Genomic DNA, 18010 nt, shown 5'->3' with positions numbered 1-18010 from the left:
AAGTACCGTTAGTTTTCCAAGTTTTCTTCTACTCTGGTCGGGTACAACTTGAGATGTCTGTGGCGTTTCCCCCTCGAAGGTGGATGAACACCAGCCTCATGACGTCATGAGAAGGACGGCTGGTGACTCCGCCTTCGGAGAACATTGCCGAGTGCATGAGCACGACTAATTCTTTAGTTGCGGAGGCAATCGGCTGCCGCGCTTCAGTCATCTGGGCGGTGCCTCTCCGGACTTTTAGGGGCGAAGCTCCTTTGGGTGTGGGTCTGTCCCTCCTCTGTAGTATGTAGTAGTACTAGTAGGTAGCCACCTCTAGTTCTTGGAGTGTTCACTATATGGCGCTGTCGTAGCCAGCTCTAGGCGCTCGCTGCGTTGCAGATGCGTGCTGTAGTCCTCCCCCCCCCCCCTCTGTCGCCTCGCGACGCCGACATAGGCAGCGTTTGCTAGCGAATTTCTTAACTGAAAAAACCGACTGCTCGCGCTGCACAACCGTTCACTGACCACCCTGTATATGTAGGCACTGGATTTTGACCTCCAAGGTAGTGCCTGTGTGAGATTTCTCGTGTGCGTGATTAAACAATAAAAATTCACAGCGTACATGTAAAAGTAAAGTGAGCTGCAAGTCGCCATGACTCTCATCGACCCTTTAGCATTAACGCGCCCGATCTCACGTCGTTGATGAAATACTGGGCAGAATTCACGGAAGATTCACATATGGCGCGTGTCATAGGTGGAAGGCAATCGTTCGATTTAGTGCGGCGACGTAGGTTAGGGGGACCGTTGTAATGAAGGGACCACGTAAACCAACAGTACAATAAAAGTTTGATGTTTAATATATACACGGTGTTTCTGACGTGTTTACTTGATCATATACTGGGCGAATTACTCGGAGTATTCACGGTTTACCGATGATTCCCTCCGGAGCTTCGCCCCACTCATCATGATTCACCCCATGAATATGCTGTGAATTTTTTAAGTTGTACCCGATTACAGTCTTTTAGGGCCAAGTATTCGTGGCGTGCGCTTACCCTGACTTTTTGAGCAGCTGCACTCCGAAGTGTATGTTGAAGACGTATTTACGTAGCGTCTCCTTAGCGATGTCGAGGAGAAACACCGTGAGGTCGGTGGACGGGTCCTCCTCCATTATGTGAAAATCATTCGCGTCGCTGGTCAACGGCCGGAGCAACTTGTCAGTAAAGGACTTCTCAGTGTCCACTGCGTAGAAACCCTGCACAAGGAGAGCCCACCCAATTTTAAAAATCATAACTAGAGGTTTTAACAACGAACCTGCCTATGGCTAGGATCCCAAAAAAGCCGGCAGATCCCACGCATTGTGGGAATCGATGTAATGCGAAGCAGCCAGCAAAGAGCTGCATACATCGTCTTGTATGTCGTTTATCAAAATGCGTGTCATGGTTTTCATGTTAACTCCTATTATTTATGTTCGTCACACAGTAACGTCGCGCAATACCAACTTCGGGGTAGATCAAGCTAGCGAAACGGCCGCCAGCGTTCCATGAGCCTTGCACCTAAGTCATGCTGTACGTGACATTAATGAGAACTAACAGACAATAACGCCAAGGAAAGTATAGGGGGTGTTATCTGTAGTATTTAGAACATAAATGTGAAGAAAGTAAAGTGGACGAAAAGATGACTTGCCGCCGGCAGGGACCGAACCTGCGACCTTCGAATAACGCGTCCGATGCTCTACCACTGAGCTACGGCGGCGGTCATCCTCCCGTCCACTTTTTGGGGTATATATGTTGATTTAAACGTAGGAGTGTTAGTCAGCGCCAATCGCAGCCCCGGCGGCGAGTGTGGAACACTCTTTTTTTGCCTGGTGGCGTCACGTAGCACGTGATCTTTTTTTTTTTTTACGAGCTGGCAGCTGACCAATAATCCCTCGCATACTACCTGAAGGCATTAGGTCTGCCAGGACGAGACCCTCGCTATGAATGAAGGAAAGGAGATGATTTTCTAAGGGCTCGTTTATCTTTGTTAGACACAATATTAATGAGAACTAACAGACAATAACGCCAAGGAAAGTATAGGGGGTGTTATCTGTAGTATTTAGAACATAAATGTGAAGAAAGTAAAGTGGACGAAAAGATGACTTGCCGCCGGCAGGGACCGAACCTGCGACCTTCGAATAACGCGTCCGATGCTCTACCACTGAGCTACGGCGGCGGTCATCCTCCCGTCCACTTTTTGGGGTATATATGTTGATTTAAGCGTAGGAGTGTTAGTCAGCGCCAATCGCAGCCACGGCGGCGAGTGTGGAACACTCTTTTTTTGCCTGGTGGCGTCACGTAGCACGTGATCTTTTTTTTACGAGCTGGCAGCTGACCAATAATCCCTCGCATACTACCTGAAGGCATTAGGTCTGCCAGGACGAGACCCTCGCTATGAATGAAGGAAAGGAGATGATTTTCTAAGGGCTCGTTTATCTTTGTTAGACACAATATTAATGAGAACTAACAGACAATAACGCCAAGGAAAGTATAGGGGGTGTTATCTGTAGTATTTAGAACATAAATGTGAAGAAAGTAAAGTGGACGAAAAGATGACTTGCCGCCGGCAGGGACCGAACCTGCGACCTTCGAATAACGCGTCCGATGCTCTACCACTGAGCTACGGCGGCGGTCATCCTCCCGTCCACTTTTTGGGGTATATATGTTGATTTAAACGTAGGAGTGTTAGTCAGCGCCAATCGCAGCCACGGCGGCGAGTGTGGAACACTCTTTTTTTGCCTGGTGGCGTCACGTAGCACGTGATCTTTTTTTTTTACGAGCTGGCAGCTGACCAATACGGTCCCTGCCGGCGGTCCCTGCCGGCGGCAAGTCATCTTTTCGTCCACTTTACTTTCTTCACATTTATGTTCTAAATACTACAGATAACACCCCCTATACTTTCCTTGGCGTTATTGTCTGTTAGTTCTCATTAATATTGTGTCTAACAAAGATAAACGAGCCCTTAGAAAATAATCTCCTTTCCTTCTTTGTACATGACATGTGTTTCATGACTCATGTCAACTCGGGTTATTTATGTTCGTCACACAGGCACGTCGCAAGATACCAATTTCGGTGTATATCGAGCGAGCGAAACGGCCGCCAGTGCACCATGAGCGTGGCACGTGTCATGCTGTACATGACATGCGTGTCATAATTTTCATGTTAACTCGTGTTTTTATGCTCGTCACACAGTCACGTCGCAAGAGACCAATTTTGGTGTATATAAAGCTAGCGAAACTGCCGCCAGCGCATCATGAGCGTGGCACTTAAGTCATGCTGTACATGACATGCGTGTCATGATTTTCATGTTAACTCGTGTTGTTTATGTTCGTTACACAGTCACGTCGCAAGATACCAATTTTGGTGTATATCAAGCTAGCGAAACGGCCGCCAGCGCCCCATGAGCGTGGCACGTAAGTCATGCTGTACATGACATGCGTGTCATGATTTTCATGTTAACTCGTGTGTTCGTCACACAGTCACGTCGCGCAATACCAATTTCGGGGTAGATCAAGCCAGCGAAACGGCCGCCAGCGCCCCATGAGCGTGACACGTAAGTCATGCTGTACATGACATGCGTGTCATGATTTTCGTGTTAACTCGTGTGTTCGTCACACTGTCACGTCACGCAATACCAATTTCGGGGTAGATCAAGCTAGCGAAACGGCCGCCAGCGCCCCATGAGCGTGGCACGTAAGTCATGCTGTACATGACATGCGTGTCATGATTTTCATGTTAACTCGTGTTATTTATGTTCGCTACACAGTCACGTCGCAAGATATCAATTTTGGTGTATATAAAGCTAGCGAAACGGCCGCCAGCGCATCATGAGCGTGGCACGTAAGTCATGCTGTACATGACATGCGTGTCGTGATTTTCATGTTATCTCGTGTGTTATTTATGTTCGTCACACAGTCACGTCACGCAATACCAATTTCGGGGTAGATCAAGCCAGCGAAACGACCGCCAGCGCACCATGAGCGTGGCCCGTAAGTCATGCTGTACATGACATGCGTGTCATGATTTTCATGTTAACTCGTGTTATTTATGCTCGTCACACAGTCACGTCGCAACATACCAATTTTGGTGTATATCAAGCTAGCGAAACGGCCGCCAGCGCACCATGAGCGTGGCATGTAAATCATGCTGTACATGACATGCGTGTCATGATTTTCATGTTATGACTTGTCATTTATGTTCATCATACAGTCATGTTACGCCATACCAACTTTGGTGTACATTCGATTAACCAAGCGACCAGGAGAGCACTAAGTCGTAGGCGGCTAGATAGATAGATAGATAGATAGATAGATAGATAGATAGATAGATAGATAGATAGATAGATAGATACGCTCAAAGTCGCAGAAGTTTGCTAAGAAATGCTTCGCATTTAAAAATTTCGCGTCCGTCGACAGAAAACGCATAGATACGCAACGACCAACACCGGTGAAACACAAGCGAGCACGTGACGCCCTTCTCCACGGCAACGAGTCCTACCTAGCGCTCTCCTGCTTTGCAGCCACTTGCGCGCCTACAGCTTGGTTTCTAGGTTTATGATATGGTATTTTCCATCTGTCAGCGGCTCAAGTATGCAAGTTGAATATGCTGACTCTCTCTACTATAGCTTCATTTGCAATCGGCTGCACTATGACGGGCGTTACAATGCAGCCGACGGACACAAGGAATAAAAGAAGATGCACTATGCACACAGGCACCACTAACCGGAGTTCTTGAATTATGCGAGTTGCGAAGCTGCTCACAGGCTCCACGTATCAGAATCCGTATGCGGCATTGGTCAAAGTCACGGAGAAAGAATGGATAGATGCCACGAACGTCCTCTTTATAACAGCGGGGTGATCTGTAAGCCACCAAGCCCTGTTTTTATTCCTGCCTGACGGCTTGCCTGTCAGAATTATACAAATTTTGTTAAGGAAAACTTGTTTGCTTAATTTTGTTTTCCAGTGTTTAGTTCTTATTGCTATAGCAATTACATAGACACTCTCGGCGGGTTTTTGCCGTCGTTGTCGTCGTCGGCGTCATGTCGCGTAAATGTATAGGTATGTATACATATATAAAAACCACAAACATAGGTCGGCAGAAAAATGTGAATCTCACTCAGACTCACTCATGAAACATATCTTGCCCTTAGGGCTCACTCTGACTCAGACTCACCAAACGTTTCCTCATTCGGACTCACTTGGACTCAAACTAATAGTTTTTTTCAACCGGACTCATTCGAACTCAGACTCACCAAAATATATTTCTCTTGGACTCACTCAGACTCACGGCTCGATCTGAGTCTGAGTGAGTCTGAGTGAGTCGACTCATCAGTCCGTTAGCCTGTAATTGGCTTTTTCTACCATAGTGTGAATGCTCTTTAACACCAATATCTCGCATAATCAGTGCTCTACTTAGCACCTTTTGATATCGTACCTTCAAATACGAGTTATCAGTGTTTGCAATTTTATAGGGACCTTTTATTGAAGGAGATGACTCACACAAGATATATTTATGAATAACATCCGGTGAAAAAGTTTGCGAGGGAGGTCAAGGCACCTACTCCCCCTCTCCCTCCTCAACTCACGCGTCTGATCAATAAATATTGAGCTCACATATGAATAGTAGGGCGTTCAAGTATGTGTGAGTATACGTGAGTATAAACGTGAGCTGACATAAGGCTGATAACAATGCTGAAGCTGAGGAGATAGGACCATAGGTCGGCAAAAAATGTGAAGCTCACTCATACTCACTCATGCAATATATTTCGCCCTGAGGACTCATTAGGACACTCACGAAAATGTTCCTCAACCGGACTCACTCGGACTCCGACTCACTATAATTTTTCTCAACCAAAGTCACTCGGACTCAGACTCACAAAAGCTTTACTCACCCGCACTCACTCTGATTCAGACTGACGTCTCAGTATGACTCTGAGTGAGTCTGAGTGAGTAGACTCATGAGTGAATTTGCCGACCTATGACCACAAATGAAAATAATTCAGAAGCAAAATTTTCCGAATGGCGTGACTTGGGACCTGCGACTCACTGCTCATCAGCGCGCCGCGTTAGACAACTGTGGCGCGTGCCATATGTCCCGCAGAGTACTAATGGTGAGCTATTAATATACGCCATTTACGCCTGGCGGTACGCAGAACTCGGAGGTGCTTCAGCGTGTTCACTATCACAGGAGATGGCACGAAGGGCGCACTTTAAAAGCCGTCGCCCCGCTAGTCGCTGCGTTGAGGAGGCTGCTCTTGTGTTCGAAGGAGCCGCAGCGTTTGAGAGTTGATCAGACGCACGGCACACCACACGTGGCGAAATTAGAATTATGCGAGACGCGGGACATGCTGCGTCGTTGCCCGCGCTGCGCTTGCGTTGTCTCGCTTGCGACCCACGCTAGAATTGATTTTTGGGTCTTGGGACAACACGAGCGCAAGAGCCCAGTGGTGGCTTGTGTTCTGCGCATGCGCCCTGGCGGCTCGCAAATTCTCTGGGTCCCTTAGCTTTTAGTCCCCAGTTTTAAAACTCTAGTGTTTCGCCGGAGTTGGGATGCGCGCCTCCGACTTGTACTTTGACATACAGAGCGTGGTCACCCGTGCTCGCGCGCTTATCTCTTGCGGGGGTAGGTTTGTACGTCTTGTGCTTTCACCGCAAAGTTTGCGTTAAAGCTGTACACCGCACGATCCTATTACCCACACGTCACTTCGATCGCTGCAGCGACCGCGTTTGCGAAAGGAGTGAGCTGCTACCTTGAAGAGCCAAAGTAGGGGCTAGTTGAACTGACAACTGAGGCAGTTGTTAGTTCGCGCTCGTCTTGCGTATAACTGTGCGTTCTTTTCATGCGTCCTATTTTGTGTTTGGGCAGCTGCAAGTGTCGAGCTGTGAGAGTTGCTGGTTCGTGCCCGCCCTGTGTGTGCCCGTTTCGTGTGTCCTTTGTGCTTGAGCAGCGTGTAGCAAGTTTCGAGCTGCTTGCCGTTCTTCGTGCGGCATTCCAACTTGCTGCTATCGCATTGATTGCTTCGTCCTTGCGGCAAAACTGTGACTTAAGTTTCGACCATTTTCGTGTTGAGCAGGCGCTTCGTACATTGTATATACGATCGCTATCGACTGATCTGGGCACAAGGCTGGTTTGATTTGCTGTTTCCAAGTCTGGCGAAGTACCCTTGAAACACTGAAAAGGCTCTTCTTTTTTCGGAGGGGAGCCCGCATGTGTTTCCTTTGGACCTTCGGCATACAGTTGAGGTGAATGACAAGTTGTCCCAGTTCATAGACAAAAAAATTACGGCAGCTTCGCACTGGTGGTGCGAAGCCTGAGGGAACAGCGGAGATGGGTGGCCTTCCTTAGCATACCAGCCAAGCCTAGCCTACAAATAGCCAGCTGAACCTACGTATAGCCATATGAGCATAGAGAGGGGCAGTTAAGCCATGGAAAGCCAAGTTGAGGCTCTCTCTATTTATTTGTGTCTTTTAACACGAAAGTGTTTTATGCCGGGGTCCACCAAGTACACCCGTCACGGATATGACGTTGATAAAATGGACGCCAACGGGTGAGAAAGAAAAAAACCAAGAAAACGATACCCCGCTGGGAATCGAACCCACGACGTTGCGGCCGCGACGGTGAGCGCCCGACGCACTACCGACTAAGCTAACTCCGGAGATGCTAGACACGGCGCGAACGCGCCTTATATCTTTCACACATTCTCTTTCGCGGCGGGCGGAGCTTTAGGCGGAGCGGGGCGGTGCCGCCGTCTGTGAGATGTGAAAAGAAGCAAAACTTCACGCTCGACGCTTACTAGCGCTTACTCCGAGATTGCACGCGATATTGGAGGTCATGGTTAAAGCGTCTCGATACCAGAGCTGGCGTCGCCGAGGCACCCTTGACGCAGTTACGTTCTTTGCCTTTGGCTTCGTGTTAGCGTGCGTCGGCTCATCGGAGTAGTGCAGCTCCCACGTGCACCAACGGGATTTCTCCGCCGCCGACTGCTTCAATTGCGAGAGCACCGACTAACAAAACTGCTGCAATATGCGTTGCAGAAAGGACGCGAGTTCGACGGGCGAATGTCGTGCCTTGGTGAAGCGAGAGCAGCGCCTGCGAGACAGAGGCTAGCGGGACGCACGCGTTTGCGGCTCAGGCTACGAACCTCTACCTCCCGTGTTGCTGAAGCGCAGTGTGTGTTATGTATGCATAAGCACAGGCGTCGGCTACCCTTTACTAGAAAGCGCACACCGTGCCGTTTATCTCCTTAATTGACGACGCTTTGAAGAAGTGCATACCGGGTACCAATGTTGATTGTGAGCTTGTTGATATCATCCTTACACGGGATTCACGATTCGCTCTGTCCAAATACATGTTCACACCTTCAGCTACCGTGCGCAACGGTTTAATCATGATCATGGGCATTAGTCGTCGCGATATAGACATGCTGTCAACATGGGTGCATCCACGTCAAACGGTGCTATAGCTGCCAAACACGAATAGACATTGTACAAGCTCTCATATATCACTACACAATAAGCAGTACTTCTGTGAAGACACGTGTCACTTTCGTGTTATACCGATTCCTATGACAGAGGGATCAACCATGTTTTTTTGTTTCTCTCTCTTTCTCTTTCATTATATCTCTTTCTTTGTCTGTCTATTTCTTTCTCTCTCTCTCTCAGTTTATTTTTATTTCTTTCTTTATCTTTCTTTTTCTGTCTACCTTCTCGTTATCTCGCCAATAGCAACGCATTCATATGGTTCCTTAAATGCGTGTTCTGCTAGCGTGCCTGGACAGCCGAGTGGTTACGACGCTCGCCTTCGGACTGTGGCTACCCGGGTTCGAATCCTGCCTCGCCAAGAAATTTTATTTCGTTTCATTTATTTCTTCTCTTCCTCCTTCCAATGCTTCTAAACGACGCATGGTGACGTCATCGGTCGGCAAGGTTTTCAGCGCACATAGAACGGCCTAACTTCCAGCTTAAGCAGCAGCGCTGTTATAACCGTCGAGACACGTTAAGCTGCGCACGTGCGGCTTACCTCGGCATCTCCGACCACCTCGGGGAAGGTGTAGCGGACTTTGTCGCCCTCGTGCTCGATGTCGAAGCCGCTGCCGCGTAGGCCTGCGTCCTCGAGGAAGAAGAGCAGCGTGAGCAGGAGGGGCGGCAGCATCCAGCTGAACAGGGGCATCTTCTTCTCGCGCCACATGTACGTGGCCCGCTTGCTCAGCACGGCCCAGACGCACGCAAACAGCGAGGGTTCCGTCGCTGTTGTGCTGGCCATGATCCGGATTGCGGACACTGAGGGAGGCAATGCGGTCGTCGTTATTTTTAAGGCGAAAACCTCAGATGCCTCTTCATACTTCATCATCTTTTTATCAGTGTCGCAACAAGTTTATGCATTGAACATTTCTTTCCTTGTTGCTGCTTGTGTTTCAAGGAAAAGTGGGGCTGGTCAAGCTGCCATTATGCAACTTTTATTGAACCATCTTCGTTTGTTTGTGTATGTTGTGTACTTCTGGTAATAATAAATTCAGTTCAGTTGAATATGTTCTATAAAAGAAATTTGAAAAGTGAGCGTTGAAGTCAACAGGACTGATGCAAAAAATCTACAGCGTTACCCTACGACTTCACGACGCCACAGGGTGGCAAAGTTTGTGACGTCGTCATGTAGTCACTATGACGTCACATCACGTGACTTCACATGATGACGTCGTCAAATGGCATCGTCGCCTGTTCAAAGCTGGGCCGATCCCTAAGGCACTGTAGAACGACGGGAGGTGCACAAAGCTTCCAATGGATCCCGGAGGTAGTGCAAAACCACGTTGGGTGCGGGAAGCATTCGGGGGGCAGAGGGTGTTCACTTCAATAGACCGAATAAAAAGAAACCGGCTTCGCCTTCGAGCCGTCTTAGGCAGATGCACGAGGGACCGTGGGAATTTTATTGAAGTGAAACTTTGTGAACCTCTTCGGATTATCGCGATCATCGCTGCTGTTTATTATGATGAAATTGTTAAATGAGAAAAATAAAATGCATGGTCTTGGAGATCGTATGGGTGTTGACCTCAGACGTTGGGCTCCACAGACCTCCGGTGCCCGCCGGGCTTGATTCGTAAGCGCTGCCTCCACTTCTGGATCCGAGGTGGCGAACAGTACACCCTCTAGCAAAAGTTTGCTGGATGCGAAATTTTCTAGAAAGCTATAACCCCACTCTAGGAACACAGCCTCCAATTAAATATTGCAGCCGCTAGTATTTATCGGGACTTGTACAGCCACCCACTAGATTAGAAGCATCGTGCACGAACAGAGCAGAAATTCGCATTTGTGGTGGAGCGCACGTCTCGTAAACTTTTGCTCAAGGGTGCACCTCCCATTGCTTCCTCGCTGGTGTTAACGGTTTGCCTAAGTAATTACCTAGACTTCTGGGTTCCCGTCACACACCGACAAAATGTGGTGGAATGTTGGCTCATCTTTGCACCTTGGATTGGAAGGGGGAATCTTGGCATATCATGGGGTGTAGCGCGTGTAGCTTCAGCAGATGCGAACGAAGGTCCACCTGTAGCTTTCTGAGATCGACAGCCTGTTCTCCCGGGAGGGACTTAAGATGAGGTTTTCCGAAACGCTGGTTTTCCGGAATTTCTTTGGCGTGGAATGGGACGTCCATTGCGGCCGACGAGGAGGGACCTTCCGCCTCACCAATAGGCAGTAGGCACAGGAAAACCATCCGTGACACTTAAAGGGCCCCTAAATAAGTTCTTAAAGAGCGCGTTGTTCTCTCCTGGCGTTTCCCATTCTCTCGGCACAATTAGTGACGCCAGCAGCCTGCTCACGTGACTCCATGAAGAATGAAGGTCTCGATTGGTCTATATACGGGGTTTATCGGTTGGCAGTTGTCTCATACCCTGCTTTTACATGGCAGTCTCATGCCCGTTCTGCCATGTCTTGCATGACTATCGGGCACGACCAACTGATTTCACTTCGTTTTGTGCATTTTCTGCTGCGCAAGCGGAGATAACAGCCGCTAGCACAGGGGTCTCAAACTCGCCTCAGGTAGCGGACCGCAGTCAAGAAATTTAGTCCCACAAGGGGCGGGACAGTGAAGACTTTGGAAGCGGGGGGAAGAGGGGGAGAGGAGGGGGTTGAACAGATTAAGCGTCACCTAACGTTGCCATTTGAAAGAACGCTTTTACGATATCCCATATAAGGGTCATTTCTGAAGGGGATTTCATGTCAGATTTCGAAAAACATATCGATTCTGATTTACAAAATCACTAAAATCTGGACTCCGATTCCGAAATATACAGTTCTCGTTCGACGGTGAAAATCGTAGTGACTGCATGGGGCGCCTCACGAAGAAAAATATGCTTGGGACTAGTCCCGTCTCTGCAGGTTACCCGAACAAAGCGCTAATGCTTGCAATAGGCGAGTAAATAATGAGAGCATCATTTATCAATGTCACAAAGCTTTATTCCGTGTGGAGTCGCGGGCAGCTGGTTTGAGACCCCTGGTCTAGCAGAAAAGCGTGATATCCTGATAATCTCAACGCTTAGTGGCGACATTTTCCCCGTGTTTAATGAAGAAATAAGTGGCGAGCATGAGGTAGCGCCTGTTGAAAGGGCAGTGAAGGCATCAAAGAAACCACTCCATCATCTCTGAACTTGGAGTGGTTTAGAGGCCCTTTAAATGGATAGAAAGACATGTTGCCGTTTCCTCTATGCGGCCACATGAATGACCTTCAAAAGATGACTCCATTGAGTACTCGAATTTCACCTGACTGGCGCTCTTTGTCCTACAGCGACGGCTGTTTGGCCGCCGACATTCTTGAGTATCTGTCTACGTGCGCGAATGTATATAGCCTGGGGAGTGTTAGCCAGCGCCACTCAGGAGCATGATGGCGATATGCGGAATTGAAATTGTTATCGTAGTGTCAGTAATACGTGAACGTAGGACTCATCACGTGATGCTATTGAATTTAGCAAATATCAAAGAAGATGGTCAGCATGTGATAGATCGATTAGTAGATACAGATAGATAGATAGATAGATAGATAGATAGATAGATAGATAGATAGATAGATAGATAGATAGATAGATAGATAGATTGTAGGGAAGTCTTACTTTTGGCATCGATGAACGAAGGCTCCTCGCTCAGTGGAGTCGGCACGTTTGGGACCTTGCGTTGGTGGACGTTCGGCTCTTCGCCCACGCGCACCAACACGTCCTCCAGTGACGTCACAGTTAGGCCTACGGAGGCGATGCCGAGCTCGGTACTCCGGCGCTCGAGCACCTGTAAAGCAAAATGCGGCACGGAATAGCTCAGTTTGACCCTCAGAGACTCCTCGTACATTATATTGCACATTCACGGCCGGGCTAGACTGCACGCGCGCAGCGCGCGTGCGGTCTAGCCCGGCCGTGGCACATTAAACTTAATTCGGAAGCCATACTCCGCTTCGTACATCGGGTGCAATGCTGTGGATGCTGTGTATGTTCGGCCATCAAAGTACAAATCCGCGCGTCTTGCGCTTGGGTTTCGTCGCGGTGAACGTGGCCTCCGTGATTGGCTCCGGCTGCGCACTACTGGAACTAATCGCGGAGGCCATGATACGAAAGCAAAGAGACGCTAAGCGATCTAGAAGAACCTATTGACATATTATTATATAATAACCGTATAAATAGAGGGGTTTGTTTACTTCTAAGGCACTAAGCATCTTTATTTATTACTCTGCCTAAAAACAAAAAGCTACATTGCTGGTGGTAAGATGACTGAACTATTTCTTGGTGAGAATCCATCCACTGCAAGAAATCTAACTAGCTTTCATAGAGATGCATCTGATGTATGAAACGATGTATAATTCGGAAATAAATGTGCGAATTACGTTGAATATGCATGCGGAACTTTTTTGGAGAAAATCTACGCCATTCTTACATGGTCTTCTGTGTCTTCTAAAACGGGCAAGCAGAAACCAGTGTGTGTGACACGAGAGGCGGTAAATGGTGGAAGGAAAATGGCAGGATGCAACGTGGTCTATAAACCGCACGCTACTGCCGCTACATCTCTTATTTTATGCAATAAAAAAAGTCTACTTCACCTCAAACATAACGAAATAAATATTTGGTCCAGCCTACTACGTGAACGTCCTGCTTCTCGTAACCAACTAGGATATTTATAAAAATTTTTTTGGCATTATTAACATAGCAGTTAGTAATAAAAACCGACATTGAGCGCAATTGCGCCTTAGACCTGCTTTCAGGACTCATGGCGTTAAACGCACAGTTCAGGAGTTATTGCGATAGCCTTGGACTGCTTTCAGGCAGCACGAGGTTAACCGCACAGTTCTGGAGTTATTTCGATACACCCGCAGGAATACCCGTTGGCATATTACATATGAACGTTGTTTACAGGGTTTGTCAGAAATGAGAAACGATTTATGTGAGATGCCCACTTCAAATTATAAGAAGCGTAGTGAATCAACTCGGCCAGTTGGGCGAGTTGGTATGCTAACCTACTTGGCTAAACGTGCAGCGGCACGACACAAAGGAGGGACAAAAAATGGACGACACGACCGCTGACTGAGAACTGAAAGGTTTATTGCACTCATCATCATGATATAGACTTAGATCATATGATGCGTGCACGTGAAACTGCAGAATTACATTATTACAAGTTCGGGCTACTCAGGGCACGTGTCAATAAGCCTGAACGTCTCCTTGACTAGGGCCTGGACACAGCACAAACGCTGGGGCTGTTACAGGCCCATGGTGACGCGGGCCCACCCCTGTTGCCAAGGGCTATTTTAGTATTTCTATGGCGAAGTGATCGCAAGCGAAGACTCCGTGCTCGTATGATGCTCGTACTGCGCGTAGTAGGAAATGGAAACGCGCACGGAGTGTACCTTGAACATGGAGACGATCTTTCGGGTCGCAATGATGTGGCCCAGCGTGAAGAGTGCCTCGTTGTCAGAGTCGCTCTGAAGCTTGACCTTGGGCGCGTACTTGCGAATCAGGTCCTCGATAGCCGTCACGTTGCAATTGGGAAGCTTGTAAATGTTCATGTGGTAACCCGTGCCGAACCGCTGCTTCAGGAAAGTCGGAGAGCCAGCGCACCTGTGCGATGTGGGAGATGACAAGGGCACCCTGAGGGTATATTGCGATTTAGCGGCTGAAACTAAAGACAGCGTGACCGATTGTGCTAGTTGTTTGCTTATTATTGCAACTAAAAGAACAGTCCAGGCGCATTGTTGCCGTCCCCGTCGCCGTGAGGTTCCGTATATCCAAATCTATAACATTACCCCGCGCGTCACTTTCTATGTGCGAGTGGAAGCGTGCGAGGGCAGCCGACGATCACGGTTCGAGCGGAGAGGAAGCGTGCCGACCGTCTTCTGTCGCACGAAACGCGAATGGACAGTTCCTGAGGTGGGGCGGCGTGTCTCCGGCAAGAACTGAGTACGTTGAGCTGCCGTCGCACGTGCTCTATCTTGAGAGAAATAAGCAAGGTGCTCATACCTTTGTATGTGCTGTGTTCACGCCGCTCGGTTTGCGTTGGAGAGATAAACAGCATTAAGGTCCCTGCGCTCGCTGGAGCGGCCGCATTTCCTCATGCCAGCGTTTTGTAGGGTTACACTAGTTCGGATTGTAAAGGAATTGTTTGCTAGCATTACTTTGTATAACATCCCAATTCCCTGCTATCGCGTTCATTGTTTCGCCTTCGCGTCGAAATTGGTTTTTGATCCCTATCGTGCGGATATGCGAATATGTCATAGCCCTAAATACGAATTAGTCTTTCCATGAATTCATCTACTATAAAACAGTGCTTTGATTTATCTTGTCTTGACGCCGGCTGCTTCTATCGCCGAATCTTAATCTCCGTGTTTTAAAGTCATACGTTGCAATATATCCAAATTCCTTTAAGGTAGCATGTTTTCCTCCATTTCTCGCGGCTAAACTTGACACATGTCCTTGATACACCCGAGAGAAAAAAAACGCGCTTGGGGGCGCCTTTACGCCGAACTGCAATGATCGTCGGGTACTTTTTCCGTGCTATCGCCGGGCGCCCGGTACTTCTCAATCATGAATGGCTGGCGTGCTATCAGCTTGACATAGGACTCTTGATAGGAGAGCAGTGTGCGAGCAGATATCGAGAAAGGAAATCTAATTGTTGCGGTTTTACTTCCCAAAACCACGACGTGTATAAGAGGGACAAAATAGAAAGGAAACGCAAGCAAACCAGGTGATTATCGTGCGGCAGTAAGACGCCACAAGTACTACCGTTAGGCTTCCGACTGGAGCCTCAAGCTTACCTCAGGTAGCGAGCCGGAGTTGCGATATTTAGTCCCTCAAGGCCCGGGACAGTGAGGTAGATTGGAGTGGAGAAAGGGGGAAATGGGGAGGTTGAGCAAAATGTCAGCTAACGTTGCGATTTGTAAGAAGACCCTTCCCAAATCTTGTATACGAGTAATTTATAAATGGGATTTAACGTCAGGATTCGAGAAGCATATCGGTACTAATCTCCAAATTGACTGAAATCTGGACGCCGATTCTGCCAATTCCGAAATATACAGTTTTTGTTCCACGGTTGTGTTTCAACGCTAGGTGACCGAATGGGGTACCACACGAAAAAAAGAAAAATTCATCAGACTAGTCAGGGCGGTGTCGCTTATGAGCATACTTATTAGGAAAATATGCAAAAAAAAGATATGGAACTAAGACATAAATGTGGGGGGCGGGCCGCGCATCGCGTGTTTCAGACCCCTGGGGCGCAATCTTGTATGCATTCTGCGACAGAATGGAACGCAACGTCACGACAAAACGAGAGAGAGCCAACAGCCAATAGCAGAAGGACATGCGCCCCGGAAAATTGTATCTCGTTTTGATCGTCCGCTGATATAATATCTGGCGATTTACTTCTCACAACGATCGTCTCCTGAGGGAATGCAGACATTTTTAACGCACCAAGAATAATGGAATTATTATAATTGAATATCAACAATCAAGGGAATCGTTCTCAAAAGCTTGAAATTGAAGAGCGCGACGACTTAACAATTTATTTGTGTTAATGCCTTGACTGGGCGCCAGGTCGTGCCGCAATTTCACGAAACATTCGAAACATTCTATTTTCGCAAACTATCGGCGTGAGACTGTATTAAGCGAGACACAAAGCAGGATAATTTGGTTCTTCGGCACGGGCGCTTAGATTTCGATCCAATCCAAATCGTCCGGTGACCGTTTTACATCCGTTCTATCGGACGAAACGGCGCCTTTGTCCGTTCTGTGCCCGTTCTCTGCCAATCAGACGACAAAATGAGTGTCAGCACTGCCTTTTTCGGTTTCTGTTCTCTCGTCTGACCATCAGACGAGCCTCGACCGATCACGCGCGGCGTGATAAAACGTTCTGTCACAGAACGTGTACAAGGCTGCGCCTCTGGCTTAGAGTATACTGTGTCGCAGTTAGAACAGGTGTGGATAGAAAGGCGAGCTCTCACCTGATCTGTCCGTTGGCCATGATGACGATGCGGTCCCCGAGCACGTCCGCTTCGTCCAGATGCTGAGTGGTGAGGAATATGGAGCAGGTTCGACGCACCTTCAGCAGCAGCTCCCACATCTCTCGCCTGCTGTCAGGGTCCATGTTGGCTGTTGGTTCGTCCAGGATAATCACCTGAGCGGATGCCGCAGGAAGGAGGCACAAAACACCCGTTAACGTTGTACCAAACAAAAAGAAACGAGCCCTCAAAATTCCCTCCATTCACTCTGCATAAGTCACGAGCCTAACCCGAATCCTAATCACGATCGCAACCCAATGACGGGTAACCGATTACTTTCCATCCCATTATCCGAATATGAAATGCTTCCACCGGCATTAAACATTTCCGGCGAAGAAGTGACCCTCCCTAAGTGAGAGACACTAAAGAGAAAAAATTTCACCATCTCCCACTAAAGGGAACCATGTGGGGATGCGAAGGAGCTTATGGGTCGATTTAATGTTCCGTTCATCACGGGCACCTTGCCCGATGTTAACGCGTCCTTGCATGTGGAGCACACCATGAATTCACTGTTGCTGCTGTTGCTGTTGCTCGTCCCGATCTCTTGTTGGAGCACGCCACGCGGGTTCATCGCGCGTCTGCAGAATCTCGTTCCCCGACGCCATCACGTGATTGCTGAGGGAGTGTAAGGGGGAGAGGCCACAGCGTCTTACGCAGCCCCTTACACAGGCCCGAACGCGCTAGCGCGTGCCAGCACACGTGGTTTTTTTCTGCGTTACGCCAAGCTATGACAGCATACGGCAGCCCAGGCCCCTAAAGTTTCCCTCACGCATCATCATCAAGGCGGTCGAAGAACAAGACGAAGAAGACTTCTACTTGGCGCGAGCGCGCGCTCATTATGTTACAGAGGGCTATGGTAGGTTTTAGAAAGCGGACGGTCGCCAATGGAACTACGGACAAAGCCCAGCGCAAAAGCTGTTTCGCATCTAAAATGATAGTTCTCGCATCGGTACAATACTCTTTCAGAATACCGAAATCGCCACGCTTGCCGCGAGAAGACGCTTGGTAAGCGAGAAAACACGCAAAAAGAAAATAGCAGTGTCGACGCCATCTTGACGTTCCCGCACCAATCGCCGTGGCGTCATAGATTTTGACGACGACTCGGGCCTCCATAGTTCATAGTCGGTGAAAATGAAATGAATTGTCTTCCGAGGGGGCCAGCGACTTGACATACCAAGGGTCAGAAACTTTCGTGGGACCAATGTGGACAAAATATAAAAAAAAACACTTTGAGATTCATAACGTCATTTGAAGATATTTCGACGCAAAATTTGAAAATGAAATTTTGACCTTGATTTTCTTCTCTGTTTACTTACAATAGTGAAATTAACAACAGTAGTCTGCTCAGAGTATAAGTTATCTGCCTCAACGATCCGTTGTTTCTCTTGAGTGTCTTTCTCTGAAAAGAGGCTAGATAAAAAAAAAATTGCGGCGTGCGATAGTGGCCTGTGTTTGCACTTAGAAACCTTGCGCATGTGCGGCGGGTACAC

General features: G+C 48.2%; 2 protein-coding genes across 2 annotated transcripts in view; both read right to left on the bottom strand.

The window, feature by feature from the left end:
- LOC119406392 (ATP-binding cassette sub-family A member 2-like) overlaps positions 1–1141 on the bottom strand; it is a 45093-nt gene extending 43952 nt beyond the window's left edge. Inside the window, exon 1 of the mRNA XM_037673134.2 lies at positions 1026–1141. Within this exon, the coding sequence (XP_037529062.2) occupies positions 1026–1141 (116 nt within the window). The remainder of the gene's footprint in view (positions 1–1025) is intronic.
- Positions 1142–8359: 7218 nt separating this feature from the next.
- The window catches only part of LOC125760246 (phospholipid-transporting ATPase ABCA3-like), a 42395-nt gene continuing 32744 nt past the window's right edge, over positions 8360–18010 (bottom strand). The window contains exons 13-17 of the mRNA XM_049420075.1: positions 16464–16636; positions 13878–14088; positions 12103–12271; positions 9027–9286; positions 8360–8371 (exon numbers count right to left, since the gene is read on the bottom strand). Coding sequence (XP_049276032.1) covers positions 8360–8371; positions 9027–9286; positions 12103–12271; positions 13878–14088; positions 16464–16636 — 825 coding nt within the window. The remainder of the gene's footprint in view (positions 8372–9026; positions 9287–12102; positions 12272–13877; positions 14089–16463; positions 16637–18010) is intronic.

Source organism: Rhipicephalus sanguineus, chromosome 10, assembly GCF_013339695.2.
Source record: "Rhipicephalus sanguineus isolate Rsan-2018 chromosome 10, BIME_Rsan_1.4, whole genome shotgun sequence".
In the NCBI taxonomy this organism is placed as follows: Eukaryota; Metazoa; Arthropoda; class Arachnida; order Ixodida; family Ixodidae; genus Rhipicephalus; species Rhipicephalus sanguineus.
This window is presented reverse-complemented; position numbering and strand designations above follow the sequence as displayed.